A 17,674-nucleotide genomic window follows, 5' to 3' on the forward strand; every position below is an offset into this window, starting at 1 on the left:
GGTGGCAGAGATCCAACTCTATCGTCGAACCGAATGTCTCTGGTGATAGCGCGGCTGGGACAAGAAGTTTTGAGGCTGTCGCGAGGCGGCGAGACATGAGGTCATACTGTTTTCTGTGGAGGGCGAGAGATTTTGTCTTTGGTTTGCTTTCTGGGGGGGCAAAGTAGCCGTCGCACTTCCGTTTGTCCTTTTCACATCTGAAACACGTGGGTTTTCGTTCATCGCATTTGAGATGCCGGATTCTAGACTACGATCAGCAAAGATTCATTTCATCGTATGATAATAGGCTACAAACTTGCTGCGTCAATTAGCATGCAGTAAGCAAGGTCTGAGTGCTCGACTTACCAAGTTCTACAGCCAGATCTCACTTTGGGCGCCCTCGCCCTCCTCCACTTGACCTTCTCACCAAAGTCTGACATTCTGGCGTGAGGTGAGATCAGCTTCAAGGGACGACGATCCCCACGTAGTGATAAGCGGGCGTGCAAGGCCTAGTATATGATAATACAAGCACAGGCCCTTTATTCCAGGGATGTCTCCTTACATGGCGTAAGTCATGAGGGATGTTGAGTTGAGTTGAACTGTTGAACAGGGAGAAGTGACAGATTCTTTGGCAGGGCCGGGGGCTCCCCTTGATCGAAGCGATCTACGACCGAAAAGGTCAAGAGGCTGGCCCTTGGAGGTGGGGTCATGAACTTTGTGCGCCCTGATCTTTGGTGAGCACTGCCTGAAGCGACCCAATTTCACAGCAACCACCTTCTAAATCCGTTCGTCGCGGTGACGAGTTTATAGGGCTTAGATGGGGCTCTCCATAGGTTATTTTATCCTCATGTCTGCCTTGCAAAACAAGGTTATTTAAACGGAGCGGCCGCTTCCGGCACTGGAAATTGCCCACTGTGACTCGGAGTATCTTTCCGCCGCTTCATGCAACACTCGTAAAGGAGTTGCTATAAATAGGTATACCCTATACATGCCTCGGCAAGTCCAAGATTGGGCAAAGTTATTCACTTCGCCCCTTACTGAAACTCTATAAAAGTCTTAGGTTTGTTCTAAGTTCAATAGATAAGATCTTTCTACCTAATATACGGTTTGGAGAAGTTCTCTACTTTGTGTACTCGGGCTAAAATTAAACGGCGAGAAAGCAGGAAAGATCAACCTTTCACTGCAGCAATCGCATACTCATGATGACACAGACGAACATCAAGCTTACACTTGTCATAAACACAGCTACTTAATTCCAATAACTTAGGGATCACGTCAGCTGATGGCTTACGACTTCGCTGATTGTAAGCAAGGAATCCATATAAATACACATACTATGACCCAAGTGCTTGGTACTCGTGATAGAAGCATCTTACAGCAATCAAAAACTTACGCGACATATCAAGATTTATCACCGCAAGCATGGCTTCACAACAAGAACTTAGGGAGGCTATCGAGAACACAACAAGACAGTTCTTGGGTGCCTACAAAGACGCCGGCGAACAAAACAACCCAGCAATCATCAACCGTGACGTCACCGACTCTTGCAAAAGATACTTCAAGCCAGCCGGTGTTCTTCAGTTATTCGGATCGCCCCCGGAAGATGGCTTGAGTAACGCCGACTACGAAGCCGCCATGGCGCTCGATCTCAAGAAATACGTAGTCACCCACAGCGACATCTCTGACTTGACTATCGACACAGAGTCAGGCAAATCAGCGGCAACGACTGTAACGGGCATGAAATACAAGAATGGCGAGGAGGATGTCATAGAGCACTCGTGGGTCTTGGACTTCAATGAGGATGGGTCCAAGGTCACAAAGGTGATCGAGTTTTGTGATATGGATGGGTTAAGAAGGATGTTTGCCAAGGTGTACAGCAACAAGGAAGGTAGTGAGTAGCCTAGAAGCTAGAGTATATGTATGCGAGACAATTCTAGGATAACACTGCATGGTGTGCATACGCATTGGTCAGAGTCCGTAATAGCCGATCTATTAAGCAAGGTTGCTTATCTAGGATAAATTCTTTCCTGCAAAGCGCCATTATAGCACAAGACTGTGCTCGTACAACATCGCCTACAGCCTAGAGCCCAATTAATAGATGTAACGGAACTGGGGGATCTCTCTATCTGTCTTGTCGCTGAGATTGATGCCTTCCAAAGATTCCTCTATAGCATCTGCAGCATCGTCCCGCCTCTTGTTCTCCCAGATGAGATAGAACCGAAGGACAATGCAGAGAACAGCAGAAACCGCCAGGCAGATCATAATAGCTAGGAATCCCGACTTGTAACCTGGGGCCTCGGAAGGGAGGAATAGATGAGGGCCGACAATATTTCCAGCACAATATGCGATAAAGACCTAGGTTCAAGTCAGCGTGCTGAGGATAGGTACTGTTCAATCCGGGATTAACAAACCATAGCACTAACTGTCGTCTTCTTAGTAAAGCCAGCGAAATTGCTGGATACCATAGCCATTGTCATGGGGAAATTGGCCGTAAAGGCAACGCCGAGAGCACAGCCCATGACGCGAGTCCACTGATGGGCTGGGTCAACCTCACGCACCATCACAGCCCCAACGATGCTGACAACGACATTGAAAGTCATGAACAGAAGTCGGGTGTTTGGAAGATAGGTACTTCCAATGACAGAGATGAGAACAAAGACCAACTGAAAAACAGATGGTAGAATATTAATAAGGAGTGTGTTTAAGACAGAGAAGCCAAGGCCCTGGATAACAATAGTGTTGAACTGTAAAGCTGTGAGTCGCCATGCGTAAACACGAAAAGGTACGGCTTACCGTAAGAAGTCCATTATTAGGGATAATCGAAGCGAGATAAGCGACTGAGAGAAGCCAGGCGTTTGGGTCGCAGAGTGCCTCCTTAACCTGCTCCCTCTTCCACTTGTCATTCTTGATCCCGGTCATGTTTGTCTCGACTCTAGCAACGGCTTGAGCTCTCTCATCCTTGGTCAAAAAACGGGCATTTGCAGGCGTATCGGCGAGGAAAAATAGAATCATGATGGAAACAGCTATCGTGAAAGCTCCAAAGCAGATGAAGATGGCCTCGAAGAAGTTAGCACAAGCAATTCGCCCCATGATTTTGTCGCCTTACCTTCCAAGGAGAAAATGTTTTAATTTCACCAAAGCCATAACTGACGAGGCCACCAAGAATGCCTACAGACGTGTTTCCGAGAAACCAAGCACCTTGACGTAAAGGCTGCTCTGATCTCTTGTACCACATCGCGACAATCATAGACAAGCCTGGGGCAATTGCCGTCTCAGCTATGCCGAGAAAGAAACGAGTTGCAAGTAGATCTTTAGCGTTGTGGCAAAGAGCCGTGAACATTAGAATAGCTCCCCAGATAAACCTAAGAGTGACAGTCAGAGGTTGGTAGCGCTGAGTAGGGCGAACAAAGACGCTTACATGGTAACAGCGATGACCTTTGCAATGGGCAATCGAACGAGCAATACACCGTCAATGGGGTATGTTGCGACGAGGTACCCAAAGTAGTAGATTGCAGATGCCCAACCATATTCTTCTCCCTTGAGGCGCAGATCTTCGCGAAGACCGAGGATAGCTGTATAGCTAAGTGCAGTCTTGTCTAGGAACTGGAAGAGGTAGGCAAATGCCATGATAGGAAGCAGACTGTTTTATTAGTTAAGATCTCATCTGGGTAGTTGGTTCCATCTGCCGTGGGTACATACTGGAGGTCTGCTTTCTGCAGGATTCTTCGATCCTCCTCTGGTGTGAGTTCGCGGCCCAAGATGGCTCCATTGGCAACTGAGGCAAGGTCTGCTTTTTCGAACTCCTTGTCTTCGAGCTTGATGTCAACAGTGTCTGATGCGTCCTTGGTGGCCATATTGATTGCCTAGTGTAGAAGCTAGACTTGGTATTGAGATGGTTTGATGTCGATGACTTGTTGAATGATGTTGGACGGAAAGGGGGGAAAGACCCTTCTTAAGTGCTCCATATCGAACTTATCCAACGGTGAGCTGGCGTTTACAAAGCATGGAGAAGTCATTCGCAACAGAAACAACCGAATACTCCACGAGCTATCAACATGGCTTGGGGAGCTACGATGAACTAGCCACATTGGTTCTGATAGCCGACGAGAAAGCGCGGGGTAGCCGATGAGAGATCTGGGCTATACTTTATTGATAGAGTTTTATCACTAGGGAGGATCCGCGGAACGAGACGAAGGGGTTCCGGAGGGGATACTATCAACAGGAGATAAGGTAGGGAGTGTACGTGGGTAGCATGTAATCGATCAGGTACACAATAGCGAGCTTGCTGCCTTCACTGATAGGTAAATGCCCGGTACAGTGATAAGAGTATGCTTCGGAAACAAGGTATACAGACATATGGTGAAATATGGAATGTAACAAGCGTTTCTGCATTTCAAAATACCCAAGCTTAGATATACTCCTTTCATGACCCTTACATCAGGCACAAGCATATCGAAGTGGCTTGATTTGAAAACACAGTCCGTAAATCTATGCTCGTTCTTAACTCTAGTTTCATTTTCGAGGCCCTCTCCAGGAAATCACCCGCGCGCGCAAAATGCTCTCCAAACTGGGCCAACCCTCTAAATCTCTCAAGAATCCACGAAACATGGAGCTCCTCATCAGTCTCTTACGCCACCATGAATAGCGGACGGGCAATCCGAACCATGGCCACATCTCCTCCGTGTTGGTAAGCTTGGAAAGCGAGATTCATGATATTACGGATTGTTTTACTGTTGTCTAGTGCTATCGCTAGCGGAGGGTGTATGGTTCTGGCGATGCGGAGAAAATCGAGTACCTCGGTGTAGTATATAGGTACTATCCAGCGTATAGTTGGTACCTTGGAGTGAGAGTTATCAGTGGCTGAAGTGAGCCGTGATGCAAAGGCAAGGATGTTCATGTAGCCCTCGCTCGTTTCTTGAATCGTTGCCTCAACCTTCCTGGAAGCTTCAGCCAGTGCCGAACCACCAATGGGCTAAAGGCTCGTCATCTCGGATATAAGATACCGCAGCTGAACACTAGCTTCGAGCAGTTCAAAGACCTGCTGATTCTCTAGATCATGCACCAGCTCTACTGCGGGGTAGTCATCGCCCCAGACCAAACGGTAAAGCGGTCCAGAATAAGCGTGGAGACTAGATAGTCTTCCGATTGGGCCCGTCGGCAAACTGCTCTTGTCGTTACCTTCTGGCAAGGTTCTGCAGAGCACCTTGGTGACCTGGCCGCCGAGTCCAAAAGATGAGGCGGTGGCGTCCATCCTGCAAATTCTTGTTATCAGCCGAGCGCAAAATTGAGATAGATGCCGAGGACTTCCTGATTCAGCTGTCGTCATTAAAGGCACTGACTGGCTGGTATCTCTGGCTCGTTGTAGGATATCAGCATAGTGATGCTTGAAGATAAGTGCTGCTCCGTTCAGATGACTGGCAAGTCCCTTGCATCTGGTGTCGCCACGGAGTTGTTCATACATAATCATGAGGACCAATCCACTCGTCAGTGAATCGAGATTGGCTGACTTGGCTGCTTCTTTATCGTCCAGTATGATGTGTAGTTCTTTCAATGCCTCGGAATAGTGCTTGAGCCCGAGTGTTCGGTATTTTGAGCGCCCATCTTCTGTCGATAGACAGTACTGTCCCTCATGTCATTGGTGCCGGTAGTCAATACCACAGCCTCCAATCGCAAGGATCATATGTAGCACAAGGGGTTCATTCGTAGCAAGGCGTAGCATAATCGCAAATGCAGAGTACTGTGGCTTCTTTATGATGTACAGCGACGAAAATGACTCCCGAAAGTACTGTATCGCTTCAATCTCTTCACTGCCGAGTTCCATCCCGTAAGTGCCCCATTGGAGAGGTGTGCTCAATGAGGGGGATATCCCCTCACTTTCAGGCCGAGGACTGCCACAAAGAGACTTGTATGGTGCATCTTTACGACGTTTCGGCTCAACGCAAGAGAAGTCCAGACTTGAGTGGACAAACGTTCCAGCTGGAGACCCTTTGGGAAAGGTACGGAGCCGGGGTGCGTAATCGCAGCTGAGCTTGAGGCGTAGGCACCGTCGGCAAACAGGACGTATCTCGTCACATTTGACCTTCTTAGTTCGGCATGTCCAGCAGCCGCTCCGGGATCTCGGGGCTGATCGACCTAGTGGCGTTGGTGAAGTTGCATTGGAGGGAGATAACGACATTATTGTTTCCGCTCTTGGCGTGATAGCCGACAGCCGACGATAATAACTAAATAAGCAATATCGAACGAGATAAGAGGAATCGTAAGATGAACAAACAAGTCAGGGGATGTGTGATTGAAGTTGCAGAGTGAGGGGATCCGTACTTATGAGACTGGTCGGCAATTTCAGTGGAGCCCGCTATCTTTCGTCGGCTACACGTCCAGAAAGAGTTTGGGTCCTTACCCCAGGTCTGGAGATCCCCTCCGCTAACCAGCCTGATAACAGTTTGGGGTTGCCTTAGGTGGCTTTGCTACACTTGCCGTAGCGGTATCGGTGGTCCACTAAGTCCACGCACACCAGGTCGAGATAATCAAGGCTGCCCCGGAGCATATCAATGCGTATATGGTATATAATAATGCGCGTCATGCGCGAAGCACCCAACGGTGTCCTGTAGCTTAGAACATACCTATACCTCCTCAGACAAAATGATGGCCATTGATTCAACTTCCTCCCCTGGCCGTTCCGCACCAACACAATACGATACAGTGCCTCTCGAGAAGTTAGATATCATCGACCGATCCAGCTCAATCATCGCTTCAACACTCGATGTCCTCAATCCCGCCTTTCAAGAAGTCAATTTCAGTATTCACTCCCATCCCGAACTCGCATACCAAGAAGTGTTTGCACACGACAAACTGACCGACTTCCTTGAGCATCACGGCTTCCAAGTCAAACGCCATGCATGGGGTCTCGACACAGCCTTTGAAGCAACATTCGGCTCTGGAGGTCGTCAAATCGTCTTCTGTGCTGAATACGATGCACTTCCAGGTGTTGGCCATGGCTGCGGCCATAACCTCATCGCTACATCCTCTCTTGCGGCCTTTGTCAGCGCCGCCCGCGCTCTACAGATGACCAAGCTTCCTGGGCGCTTGCGCATCATTGGAACACCTGCTGAAGAAGGTGGAGGCGGCAAGATCAAGCTCCTTGAGGCTGGTGCTTTTGATCCTCCCCAGGACATCGCGGCAGCGTTGATGTCGCATCCGACAACCTCGGGACCAAGCTCCGATGGTCTGGTGTACGATGGAATAGCTGGGACGAGAAGCATTGCTGCGTACAAGACCAAGGTCATCTTCAAGGGTCGAGCGTCGCATGCGGGCGCGGAACCATGGAATGGAATCAACGCGTTAGACGCTGCTGTTGCTGCATACGTTAACGTTTCCATGTTGCGACAGCAAATCAGACCGGATGAGAGAGTGCACGGTGTATTCGAAGATGGCGGCACAGTCCCCAATATTATCCCGCAGTATACTCGAATGAACTGGTGCATTCGCAGTCCTACGCTGGCGGGATGCCAAACCCTCGTCAAGCGTGTGCATGCTTGCTTTGAAGCAGGCGCTGCTGCAGCGAATTGCAAGGTCGAATATGAAACGTGAGCTTCACCGCTTCTATCTCGTATTGCCCTACTGACATTTCAACCTAGAGCACCATTATACAATGACCTTCTAGTTAACAACACCCTTTCAAACACCTATGTCGAGGAAATGGCCAATTTAGGGCTGAAGGTCAAACCACAAGAGAATGTTCCTGCTTCGACGGACATGGGTAACGTTTCTTACCATGTTCCGGGTTTCCATGGTGGATTTGCTATTCCAACTACCCCAGATGTGTCTATTCACCATCCAGACTTTGCTACATGTGCTGGACAGGAGAGTGCTCACAAAGCAGCTATGAATTGTGCAAGGGGGCTTGCGATGACAGCAATTAGGGTGTTGGCAGACGAAGAACTGTCACGGCGTGTCAGAAATGACTTTGAAAGAGCTACATAGAGAACCACTGGTATTTGCAAATCTTTAAATATGTCTAACATAACTTCATTTCAAGAAAATCTTTCCATCAATAAGGTAGTTTACATTATTCTTATAGTACACTTCTCAACGAGAATAAGACCCAATTGGCGTGATTCATGATGCCTGACTGGCGGGTTGTTTCGCTAAACAGTGTTGATCTCACGATTATTGCTTCGTCGCAGCAGTTCGTATTGCGCTTGGGCATTTCTCCCTGAGTTCCCTCGGCTCGGAAGTCGGCATGTCTAAACTAGCCCTATGTTCCAGACTGACGCTTGTTCGCCCTATCACCGACTGGCATGCGTTTGACGATCAACGTGACTCGATGGGTGATCTATAAATGGAATGAAGGTTCCGGTTGCCCAAGGGATGACTTAGTTAGGAATTAAGCTCTCAACTGTATCAGAAATCTTATTTGTAGTTTAACTGTTTAGTAAATACTCGACGCTGCAGATCAACTGTGTAGCTTTCCCGTCTATGATTCTAAGTACAGCTCAAAATAAGACATCCCTCCATTCTCAGGATTTATTTCAACGTAACTATACCTCCAGGTCCAGGGAGATCATGGCACTTGGCTGGGCGTCCCTGAGACACTACATATTAGTGGCTAACGCCACAAAGCCTACAGCCCTCCCTTTGTTATCCTTGCCCCGTGATTGGCTAAATGTCTCATCTCCTTGAGCTAGAGGAATGCGTCTTGCCTAGCCACTTCGTATCAATACGAACAAGATCTATACGACAAAAGGACCTTGGTGACTGAGAATGCGGGGGGAGTAATTATGATGACACGGATGTTTATTTTAAATCACCTACACAAGAGACACTAACAATGAGACACGGCGCGTTCTTTTATAAGTACCAAAGACCTCTATAAACCCGCCGAGTATTCCCTCTCTTCACTCTCACCATAATCCTTTTCAAGCACGCAAACACGACCGTTCGTTTCTTTATCAAAATGGTTTCCAACACTCGTTCCGTCTTCTTCGGCCTGATGCTCAGCGCCGCACAGCTCTCGAGCGCTTCACCAGCCGCTTCGGCCGACACAGCCTTCATAGCTCCCATCTACCCAACTGCCACTGTCTCCATCCCTGCTCTTCCCTCCTCCACCGACGCGTGCCTTGCGAAATGTAACGCTGCTCACGACAAGTGCAACACTGCGCCGAACGCCAACCACGCAACTTGCGCTGCTGAGTATGCCGAGTGTATTGGCTACAACCCTTATGGCGGCGCATCGTACGTTGCGCCTACTGCTTGCTCCCACTCTTCCAAGCCTACTGCCATCGAGACAGCCAAGGCTGATAAGTGTGTCATGAAATGTGACAAGGCTCACGATGCGTGCAATACGGCGCCTAATGCCAACCATGCGCAATGCTCTGCTGAGTACGCTGAGTGTCTCGGTTACAACCCTTATGGCAGCGGATCTCTCGTTGCCCCTACAGCCTGCTCTCACTCCGCCAAGCCCACTGCTACCGAGACAGCCAAGGCTGGTGACTGCCTCAAGAAGTGCAACAAGGCTCATGACGCTTGCAACGTCGCCCCTAATGCCAACCACGCTACTTGTGCCGCCGAGTGGGCTGAGTGCCTGGGCTACAACCCTTACAACGGTCCCGGTGGTTCTCTCGTTGAGCCCACTGCTTGCGCTGCCCATACCACTATGGCTTCCGCTACTGGCAAGCATACCAGCATGGAGACCTCCAAGCCTGCTAGCACTGAGGCTTCCAAGCCTGCCAAGTCCTCGGAGCCTGCTGTTGTTGTCAACGGAGCTGGAAGCCTGTCGGGCAAGGTCGCTGGCTTGGCTGGTGCCATTGGTGCTGCTGCTGTTGCCCTTCTCTAAGTTCTGATTGCTTTGTTTGGACTCATTAATACTGTGCATGACCATTTAATAACTGGGGCCTGTCTTGTTCAAGCCATGGCCAAGCTGGAGTAGCTGTGTACAGCCATGTCGAGGAGATACTACCTGGCTCTATGTCAGACGGAGGAAAGTCTTTAATATTAGCTTAGACAGTTATAAATATAATTCAATTTTTATTTGCTCGTATCGTTACTCCCTTGACACCATCCGAACTTTATGTATTTAAGAAAAGAAACGGCATTGAGCAATACTGTCAAGGCGACAAAGGCCTATTATTTTCCCTTGGATAACAGGGTGAACGTCATATAGAACTAGCAAAAGACCAATAACATCTGAAATGGTTGACGAAAATTGCTGCTTATGTCGCTGTTACAATCTTTTTCGATAGCCTATGTAAGTTCCGAAGTTGACTGTTTGCGATCATTATACCTTCGCAGCTCGGCCACTAGAGCCCTCCGATGCGAGCAACCCCAGAACGGCAATAACAAACGAGCAACATACTATCTGATTGACTATGCAAGATAGCATGCTCATGCTGTATGCTAACGTCTTTGATTGGCGTATTGTTCAACCTCCATCAAAATACCCTACATTGACTCGGAACGCGGAACGCCTCGAAGGTGATAATTCCGAGGTGGGCCTTGTCTTGTCAAAAGAAGGGCGGAGACTGGCTGTCCATCACAAATGTGGCGACATTCTCATGCCATTTTCTGGAGAGAGAGTTCAAACAGACTTTTCCTGAAGCGGAATTTCCATACGGTGACTGGATCCGATCATGCTCCCCCACCTTTTATGGCAATATTGGAAACAAGCGCGATATTTGACAGTCTCTCTGTTGGATGATATATAAATGCAACATCATAAAGACATAACGAACGCTTGACATTCAATTCCAAGACAACACTTCATACATACAAAATTCAGCACCATGGACTCTGCAGAGTTTCGCGAGGCAGCTCGTACAGCCATTGACGAGAGTAAGTTTCTTATGACTGGATCAATGAACATTGAAGTTAACCATGCACAGTCACTGACTATTACGACAATGTCTCCTCGCAGCGTGTCGTATCCGATGTGAAGCCAGGATACCTCCGCCCTCTGCTCCCATCCTCAGCTCCCCTTGAAGGAGAGTCCTGGAGCGACATCCATGCCGACATCGAGTCAAAAATTCTTCCCGGCATCACCCATTGGGCCAACCCCCGGTTCATGGCCTTCTTTCCCTGCTCAAGCAGTTACCCTGCTGCCCTAGCTGAGATGTACTCGAATACCTTCAACGGCGCCCATTTCAACTGGATCTGCAGCCCAGCAGTTACAGAGCTGGAAACTATTGTCATGGACTGGCTCGCCAAAGCTCTCGGTCTCCCGGAATGCTATTTGAGCGGCGGTAGCACCCATGGAGGAGGCGTCATTCACGGCAGTGCTAGCGAGGCTATCCTCACTGTTATGTGTGCTGCTCGCGACAAGTATCTCGCTGCGGTCACCAAGGGCATGGATGAAGATGCTGTCTGGACTGTACGAAGCAAACTCGTCGCGTTGGGAAGTGCTGGATCCCACTCAAGTACCAAGAAGGCTGCCCAGGTTCTCGGTGTTCGCTTCGTGGCTATCCCTGTCACTGAAGAAGACGGATTCGCTATGACTGGTCGTGCTGTTGCCAAGACGGTAGCTGAGTTGCGGGCCCGCGGGCTGGAGCCCTTTTACTTGACTGCTACAATGGGCACTACTGATGTATGTGCGGTTGATGACTTTGCCGGCATCGTTGAGGCGTTGTCCCCTACCGCTGGAACAGAGAAAGATATCTGGGTCCACGTCGATGCTGCGTATGCAGGATCTGCACTTCTTCTCGAGGAGAATCAGCCTTTGACTACACCCATGGCCGACTTTCACTCTTTCAACTTCAACCCACACAAGTGGATGCTCACTACTTTTGACTGCTCTGCAGTTTGGGTCCGATCCCGAGCCTGGCTTATCCAGTCCCTAAGCATCAAGCCGCCGTACCTGCGTAACCAATTTTCCGACAATGAACTGGTCACTGATTATCGCGACTGGCAAATTCCTCTTGGACGTCGCTTCCGATCGCTCAAGCTATGGTTCGTTCTTCGCAGCTATGGTATCCGAGGACTGCAAGCGCACATTCGAAACGGAGTTACGCTCGGTGAATCCCTGCAGAACAAGCTGGCCAGTCGGCCTGATCTATTCACTATCTTCACCCCTGCGCGCTTTGGCCTGGTGACCTTCCGTGTCAAGGGAGCTGATGAAGCAGAGATCAACGCTCGAACGGAAGAGCTGTACGAATGGGTCAACAGAACCGGAGAGTTTTACCTTACCAGCACCGTTGTCAATGACAAGTTTGCGATTCGTGCATGTACAGGCGTTGAGAGGGTTCGAGAGGAGCATGTCCAGCGGATCTTTGATGTTTTGGTTGAGAGGACAGAGGCAGACCTGGGTAAAACTACCAAGCAGTGAAGGATGGTGTAAGGGTAGAATGAACCAAGAGAGCAGCATATGACAACAAAGAATTGCTGCTAAATACAAAATGTGAACAGTATCTGGAATTTGTGACTGAGAGCCCTTATTGTCACAGTATTTGACGATTTGCTATAAAGCGACCCAAAGAATAAAGCTTCTCTTTAATTTTCACCCATAGAGCCTATCTTCTCGTCTACTTATCGTGCCACTTTGATAGCCCATCCGAACTAGGCACCACTTTTCTGGTAAGCATACATCAAGAATACCCGGTAAGGCTGAACAACCCAGGAGTAGTGAAAACACAAAGACCCCTTGTTACGGAAATCTGACCCTCGCCATGCCATTACCCTTCTTGCAAGATAAACAGCGCATTATCCAGAGGAAACCACTGGTCATGAGGCCTCCTGCGACTCACATATCCGCTGACCAAAGGCCATTTCCAGCCACAAGCCTGATACTGCCCATTCATATCATTAGGCAGCAAGGTTAGTTGGCCCAATTCTCTGGAAAGGCCCCGAACTTAATTTAAAGTTGCAATTTTATGCAATGCGACTCCGCGGGGCCCGCGCATGAAAGCCTCAATATTTCGACACTCTCATTGAACCTTAGAGAAGCCCCGTGGTCATGCATCTGATGGTCCTACATATGCGATGAAAAGGGGGCTGTCGATGTGACAGCTAAGCCACGTACGTGGCTGTTCACTGACGACGTGATTTGGACCAGGTCCATCCATCAGCTTCTCGTCTGCCTCACCCCTCTACACGTTTTAATTGGCCATCCCGTATTTGTCGAGCCACTCTTTTCCGCGGACGCGTTTGAGTGAGTTTTCGGTTATTTCCGTCTTTGGAACTAGCCGAAAATTACAGGAGCGAGCCGTGACCACGTAATTGTGCCGCTTATCCGAGTAAATTAACAGAGCAACAGGGGCTGAAATTAATGTGGCCATTCTAGCCAGGGAAAATTGAATTTTTTATTTGTCTTGAAAAAAGCAGTCGCTGTGTGTTGTATTATAATAGCTTACGGTAAAGAGTCATGGATGTTCGTGATAGCACGCAATTAAAGGTGTATATGCCCGCGATGACCCCAATGATTCCTAGACTGAACCATGTCCATGGCCTGTCGCCGAGCCACTTGAGGACCTGAGCGTCGCTCTGATGCCAGGTCGCGGTTTCGAAATCTACCATGTAATGGTCTAGCACCGCGGGGTCCATGATGTGTATGGTAGGCGATGGTAGAATTGGCTGGCCGAGCAGATATTGCTGCACCGCCAATGTCAAGAAGAGAGGCCCTGTAGACAGCATGATAGCTGCGTAGGGTTGAAGACGGGCCCAGAGTCGGGTTGTTTGGTGAAAGCTGGCCAGTCTTGATACTGCTGATGCGAAAGCTGGATGTCTCGCGGTCGCGATTAAGAAATCATTCGTGATACCAGTCGGTAATGTCGATTTGAATAAGGCATGGTCCTTGCCTGGTAGTGATTCGATCTGATCCACGGGGAAGGACGAGTTGCAATATGTGTCCATGTCCATATAAATTCCGCCAAAATGATACAGCACGAAATACCGAATGGCGTCTGCGCGCTGGATAGGGAAAGGATAATTATCCCAAGTGTCGAGATACCACGGAAATTCCTCCTTAAGAAACTCTCGCGCCCCCTCATCAGTCCAGAGCTTATATTCAAACTCAGAATACGCTTCTTTGCAGCTCTGCTGCGACGTTGCCCAAATCTCCGGAATCGAGCTGTTTGGCGCTGTCTGATGCAAAATCCGCGGTATCTTCTTCCCATCTGGCCTTTGGAATGCGTCTGGTTGTGCTGCATGGTCGACAGAAAAGTTGATTGCGAATAGTTCGTTATTCCGTATGAGGAGGGTGATGAGCGGGCGGATGGAATGAATTAACACGCCGAGAATAATAAGGTTGCTCAGGATTAAATAGACTGTGAGTTTCCTGAACCTCGGGAATCCAAATCGTTTGGGGACGCATCGTTTGTAAGATGGCGATTCTAACTCAATGTGCTCCTCGTCGTAAAGTCGTTCATATTTCCCAAAGCGCGCGCGCAAGTGTTGAATGATATTTTGTAGTGCCATTGTCCGAAAACATTCCCCAGCGCAGGAGTTGAGAAAATCTGGTCCGTCTCCGGTATTTATACGTCGCGTGCGTAAATTTTCGTGTAAAAACACTAAAAAAAACTCCTTTTACCTTGCCCGCCTTATATAGATAGTAATTAAATTTAAATTCATTGAAGTGGGCAACGGCCGGTAAATAAAAAGACGCGTCGTCATCTGCAACCCCCTGCGCCAACTCAACTCAGCCTCGAGGCTTTTTTGTTCTCGACTCACTTGTGATTGGCGGCAGCGGGACCGTATGATGTTCCCAAACGACCGCCACGTGCTAAGGGTGACAGTGATGACCCGAGCATTTTTTGTTGGTGCTGATCGTCTGTGTCCCGCGGGCGTCCCCTGAATCAGGCATGGGTGCGGCAGAAACGGCATTCGTTGATGGTTGAGTGGCTATTCCTGTTCTGGGGTGGTGTAATTTGGGGGATACGAATAAACACGTTGGGTGGCTCATTGGGGCTGGGATACACGGATGAGCCCGTATCACTCAACGTCATCTATAAATACGCGAGGCAGACACGGTCGAGTTTCATATGCTGTAAGATAAGATCAATGCATAAATCGAATGTGGACCTTCAGCATTGGAGCTAACCCTCATCAAGATTCGTGGCTGAAGCTTACCCTCAGCCCTGAAATAATCCACGATGCCATGTTTTAGCGACATTTAGCATCGTCCTCATAAGATCTTCGTTGATGCCTCGTTCAGTAAACGACTTTCGCTTTCGCTACATGGCATGTCGTTCATTCTCGTTCATGGGAGCTTCCTCGTTGCGTTGAATGGCTCAGACTTTAGCTAACGGGACCCCGCGGCAACCCGCGGAATCTCGGCTCCCGAAGCCCAAAAGCAAGGGTCCATCATCTCATCAGCTCAAATCTACGCGATTGCCTGACATTGATAAGGTTAACCCGACTCAAGGATGCCAGCACGTGAACCACGCAAAATGACTAAGCGGTGTTTCTAACAACTCGTCTCGTCATCAGGACCACTGGGTTTCTACCACAAAGTATGATCGTAGGCAGCAGAAAAGTGTATTTTCAACGCTGTCGAATCGTATGCTTTTCTCTTGTACGGGTGCTCGAAGCTTATTTCGACCCCTCGCCAACTTTATATCTGCCGTAGAGTAAGTCCCGGAAAGCATTAAAAACCCTACTATCACGGCGTGCCTGAGAAGCTCCTCCCATCGGTGTTGTAGCTACAAGGCTTCCCTGATCTCACTCTTCGTCAACAAAATACCCTTGCTCGGCATACCCTCTTTATCCAGCAACCTCAAAAAGCGATATCCAAGCCTCAACCTATCCAAACGAACACAAGCCCAAGCTGTCATGACATCGGGCCCAGGTACATCATTCATGACCCTGAATGAAAGGAAAGCCAATTCCGGAACAACACCATCGACGTTGAGGAACTCAATCGTCTCACCTCCAAAGTCTGGACTGGTGCCTTTGCTTTTACCTGTTTCGCCGCTGTACCCAATCTGCTTGACTTCCTCGGGAGTAGCATTCTCATCTACTATCGCTGAGAGGGCATCTGGCTCCGTGTGAAGGCCAATTTTGACGTACGGAATAAACTTGGCGGGATCATCATGTCGGTCGAGTAAAGGGAGGTTCTGTGCTGCGATGATTGTGATAGCTAGCCTTTCCAACGTCTTGCTAGGAATGTGAAACTCCTCGATGCCGTGCTGTTGGCTCGGGTCATGACGATATCCCTTGGGCTTAAGAACATATCCATCTGAGCCCATAAACATGCCTTCATTAAGCACCATCCCCAGATCCCATGATTGCCAGTTGAGAGCCACGACCTGGACACCAGCTCGCCAGAAAATGACGGGATCGTAGTTGGACGAGTCAAACCGCATACCATGAGGATAAGTCCGCATGAGAAACTGTCTGTTATGGGAGAACAGAGCCTTTGGCATGCGTCTCTGAATCGCAAAGGCTGCATTCTCCGAGAGTGAGAAAATATGATTCGGCATCGACGCTTCGGGCTCCTCAAGTGACTTGAAACTAATCCCTCGAGTATGAATACCAAGGCGACTCAGTCGAGGAATGATCTTTGGGTGGCTTGATCTTCTTGACCTTCTTCTCGTCCCCCTCCACAACAACCTCAAGCATGCTCTCTTCATCCGTGCTATCAGGCGTGTCCTTGCGATTTCCTTTGCCATCCTCCGGGACATATTTGACCTTGATCAGAATCTTGTTCCTCAATTCCTGAGGTGATGGCAGATAATCAGACTCAAACTCAGGTACAGGGAGAAGATACTCAGCCCAGACCTCATCCATGATGTTGACCATGGCGCCTTGCTGTAGCGGAGAGCAGTGGACTTCTAGACTGACGATAAGTGGAAGGTCAGACGTGGAGAACGCGTAATCTTTTACAGTTTCGCATACGTCGCGGAAGAGAACCTCTTTAGTAAGAGTGAAGCCGTGAAGAACTCGTGGCTCGGCATCAATAACATCCAAGAGTCTGTCATCAACTGTTTTGCCGTCAGGATCAACAGGTTCAAACTTATTCATAGCCCAGCGCCCAATCTTGATCATGGCTCGATCAGCAAAGCCCATTTTCCTAGGCGCAGCTTCACGAGAAGTATCCTTCATTTCCCTGTCAACTTCATCCTCTAAGCCGAATCCTGGCTTCCACTGTTCTTTGCCATCCCAGACATCGATCTCAATGCATCGGCATCCATGTAGCAAGGCGTCTTTGTACGCTTCAGTGCTTGAGTCGCTGGAAAGTTGGTTGCCAGTAAGATACGTGTTGTGGCTTGAGCTGATGAAGTAGTTGTTCAGTGGCCAGGTCAAGTCTTGCGGAGCTGCCATTTCGAGAATGTTGCCGCATGGTGAGGTGAGATACTTGATGAGTTCAGGCAGGTTTAGCTCATCTTGATCGACAAGGTAACTGGCCAGACCTTCCGGGTTTTCGACTTGGACGTGGTGCATGAAGAGGCCGATTTGGTCTCGATGCCAGGTGCCGTTTGGCCCGGCATATTTGTTGAATAATTGAGTGAAATGACTGACGAAGGACTCCTCCAGATTCTCCTCTATGCCGTTGCGTTGACCAGTCGGATGTCCGCCGCCAGCCCTATATCTGGCGAGCGGGAAGTTTTCAGTCACTGATTTGACAGACATATTGATATCACACACAAGGAAAGAAGATGAAATTAAGTCTCTACACGACACGGTCTATGAGCTTAGACTTTATATCACCAAGCCAAGACATAGCCTCATTCTTAATTTACGCCATCTAATCGAGACTCAATATGACGGGCTC

General features: G+C 48.9%; 9 protein-coding genes across 9 annotated transcripts; 4 read left to right on the forward strand and 5 right to left on the reverse strand.

The window, feature by feature from the left end:
* Window positions 1–1,401: 1,401 nt before the first annotated feature.
* FSUBG_3021 (uncharacterized protein) lies at window positions 1,402–1,878 on the forward strand (the record flags this gene model as incomplete). Its single annotated transcript, XM_036680858.1, has 1 exon — window positions 1,402–1,878. The coding sequence occupies one exon, from the start codon at window positions 1,402–1,404 to the stop codon at window positions 1,876–1,878; it is 477 nt and encodes a 158-aa protein (XP_036541608.1).
* A 192-nt stretch (window positions 1,879–2,070) lies between these two features.
* FSUBG_3022 (DAL5-Allantoate and ureidosuccinate permease) lies at window positions 2,071–3,833 on the reverse strand (the record flags this gene model as incomplete). The annotated part of the gene is made up of 6 exons (XM_036680859.1): window positions 2,071–2,334; window positions 2,391–2,723; window positions 2,773–3,036; window positions 3,086–3,341; window positions 3,398–3,619; window positions 3,679–3,833. 6 exons carry the CDS (start codon window positions 3,831–3,833, stop codon window positions 2,071–2,073), a joined length of 1,494 nt encoding a protein of 497 aa, XP_036541609.1.
* Window positions 3,834–4,606: 773 nt separating this feature from the next.
* On the reverse strand, window positions 4,607–6,154 carry FSUBG_3023 (C6 zinc finger domain protein; the record flags this gene model as incomplete). The annotated part of the gene is made up of 4 exons (XM_036680860.1): window positions 4,607–4,916; window positions 4,983–5,231; window positions 5,319–5,583; window positions 5,635–6,154. The coding sequence occupies 4 exons, from the start codon at window positions 6,152–6,154 to the stop codon at window positions 4,607–4,609; spliced, it is 1,344 nt and encodes a 447-aa protein (XP_036541610.1).
* A 464-nt stretch (window positions 6,155–6,618) lies between these two features.
* On the forward strand, window positions 6,619–7,959 carry FSUBG_3024 (amidohydrolase; the record flags this gene model as incomplete). Its single annotated transcript, XM_036680861.1, has 2 exons — window positions 6,619–7,562; window positions 7,614–7,959. The coding sequence occupies 2 exons, from the start codon at window positions 6,619–6,621 to the stop codon at window positions 7,957–7,959; spliced, it is 1,290 nt and encodes a 429-aa protein (XP_036541611.1).
* Window positions 7,960–8,932: 973 nt separating this feature from the next.
* On the forward strand, window positions 8,933–9,811 carry FSUBG_3025 (surface protein SP1; the record flags this gene model as incomplete). The annotated part of the gene is made up of 1 exon (XM_036680862.1): window positions 8,933–9,811. The coding sequence occupies one exon, from the start codon at window positions 8,933–8,935 to the stop codon at window positions 9,809–9,811; it is 879 nt and encodes a 292-aa protein (XP_036541612.1).
* Window positions 9,812–10,757: 946 nt separating this feature from the next.
* On the forward strand, window positions 10,758–12,292 carry FSUBG_3026 (aromatic-amino-acid decarboxylase; the record flags this gene model as incomplete). Its single annotated transcript, XM_036680863.1, has 2 exons — window positions 10,758–10,806; window positions 10,857–12,292. 2 exons carry the CDS (start codon window positions 10,758–10,760, stop codon window positions 12,290–12,292), a joined length of 1,485 nt encoding a protein of 494 aa, XP_036541613.1.
* A 1,010-nt stretch (window positions 12,293–13,302) lies between these two features.
* Window positions 13,303–14,379, reverse strand: FSUBG_3027 (glycosyltransferase family 32; the record flags this gene model as incomplete). The annotated part of the gene is made up of 1 exon (XM_036680864.1): window positions 13,303–14,379. One exon carries the CDS (start codon window positions 14,377–14,379, stop codon window positions 13,303–13,305), a length of 1,077 nt encoding a protein of 358 aa, XP_036541614.1.
* A 1,223-nt stretch (window positions 14,380–15,602) lies between these two features.
* FSUBG_3028 (phospholipase C) lies at window positions 15,603–16,382 on the reverse strand (the record flags this gene model as incomplete). The annotated part of the gene is made up of 1 exon (XM_036680865.1): window positions 15,603–16,382. One exon carries the CDS (start codon window positions 16,380–16,382, stop codon window positions 15,603–15,605), a length of 780 nt encoding a protein of 259 aa, XP_036541615.1.
* A 31-nt stretch (window positions 16,383–16,413) lies between these two features.
* FSUBG_3029 (phospholipase C) lies at window positions 16,414–17,532 on the reverse strand (the record flags this gene model as incomplete). Its single annotated transcript, XM_036680866.1, has 1 exon — window positions 16,414–17,532. The coding sequence occupies one exon, from the start codon at window positions 17,530–17,532 to the stop codon at window positions 16,414–16,416; it is 1,119 nt and encodes a 372-aa protein (XP_036541616.1).
* Between the last annotated feature and the right edge of the window lie 142 nt (window positions 17,533–17,674).

This window comes from Fusarium subglutinans, assembly GCF_013396075.1.
Source record: "Fusarium subglutinans strain NRRL 66333 chromosome Unknown NRRL66333_c0000026, whole genome shotgun sequence".
Taxonomy (NCBI): domain Eukaryota; kingdom Fungi; phylum Ascomycota; class Sordariomycetes; order Hypocreales; family Nectriaceae; genus Fusarium; species Fusarium subglutinans.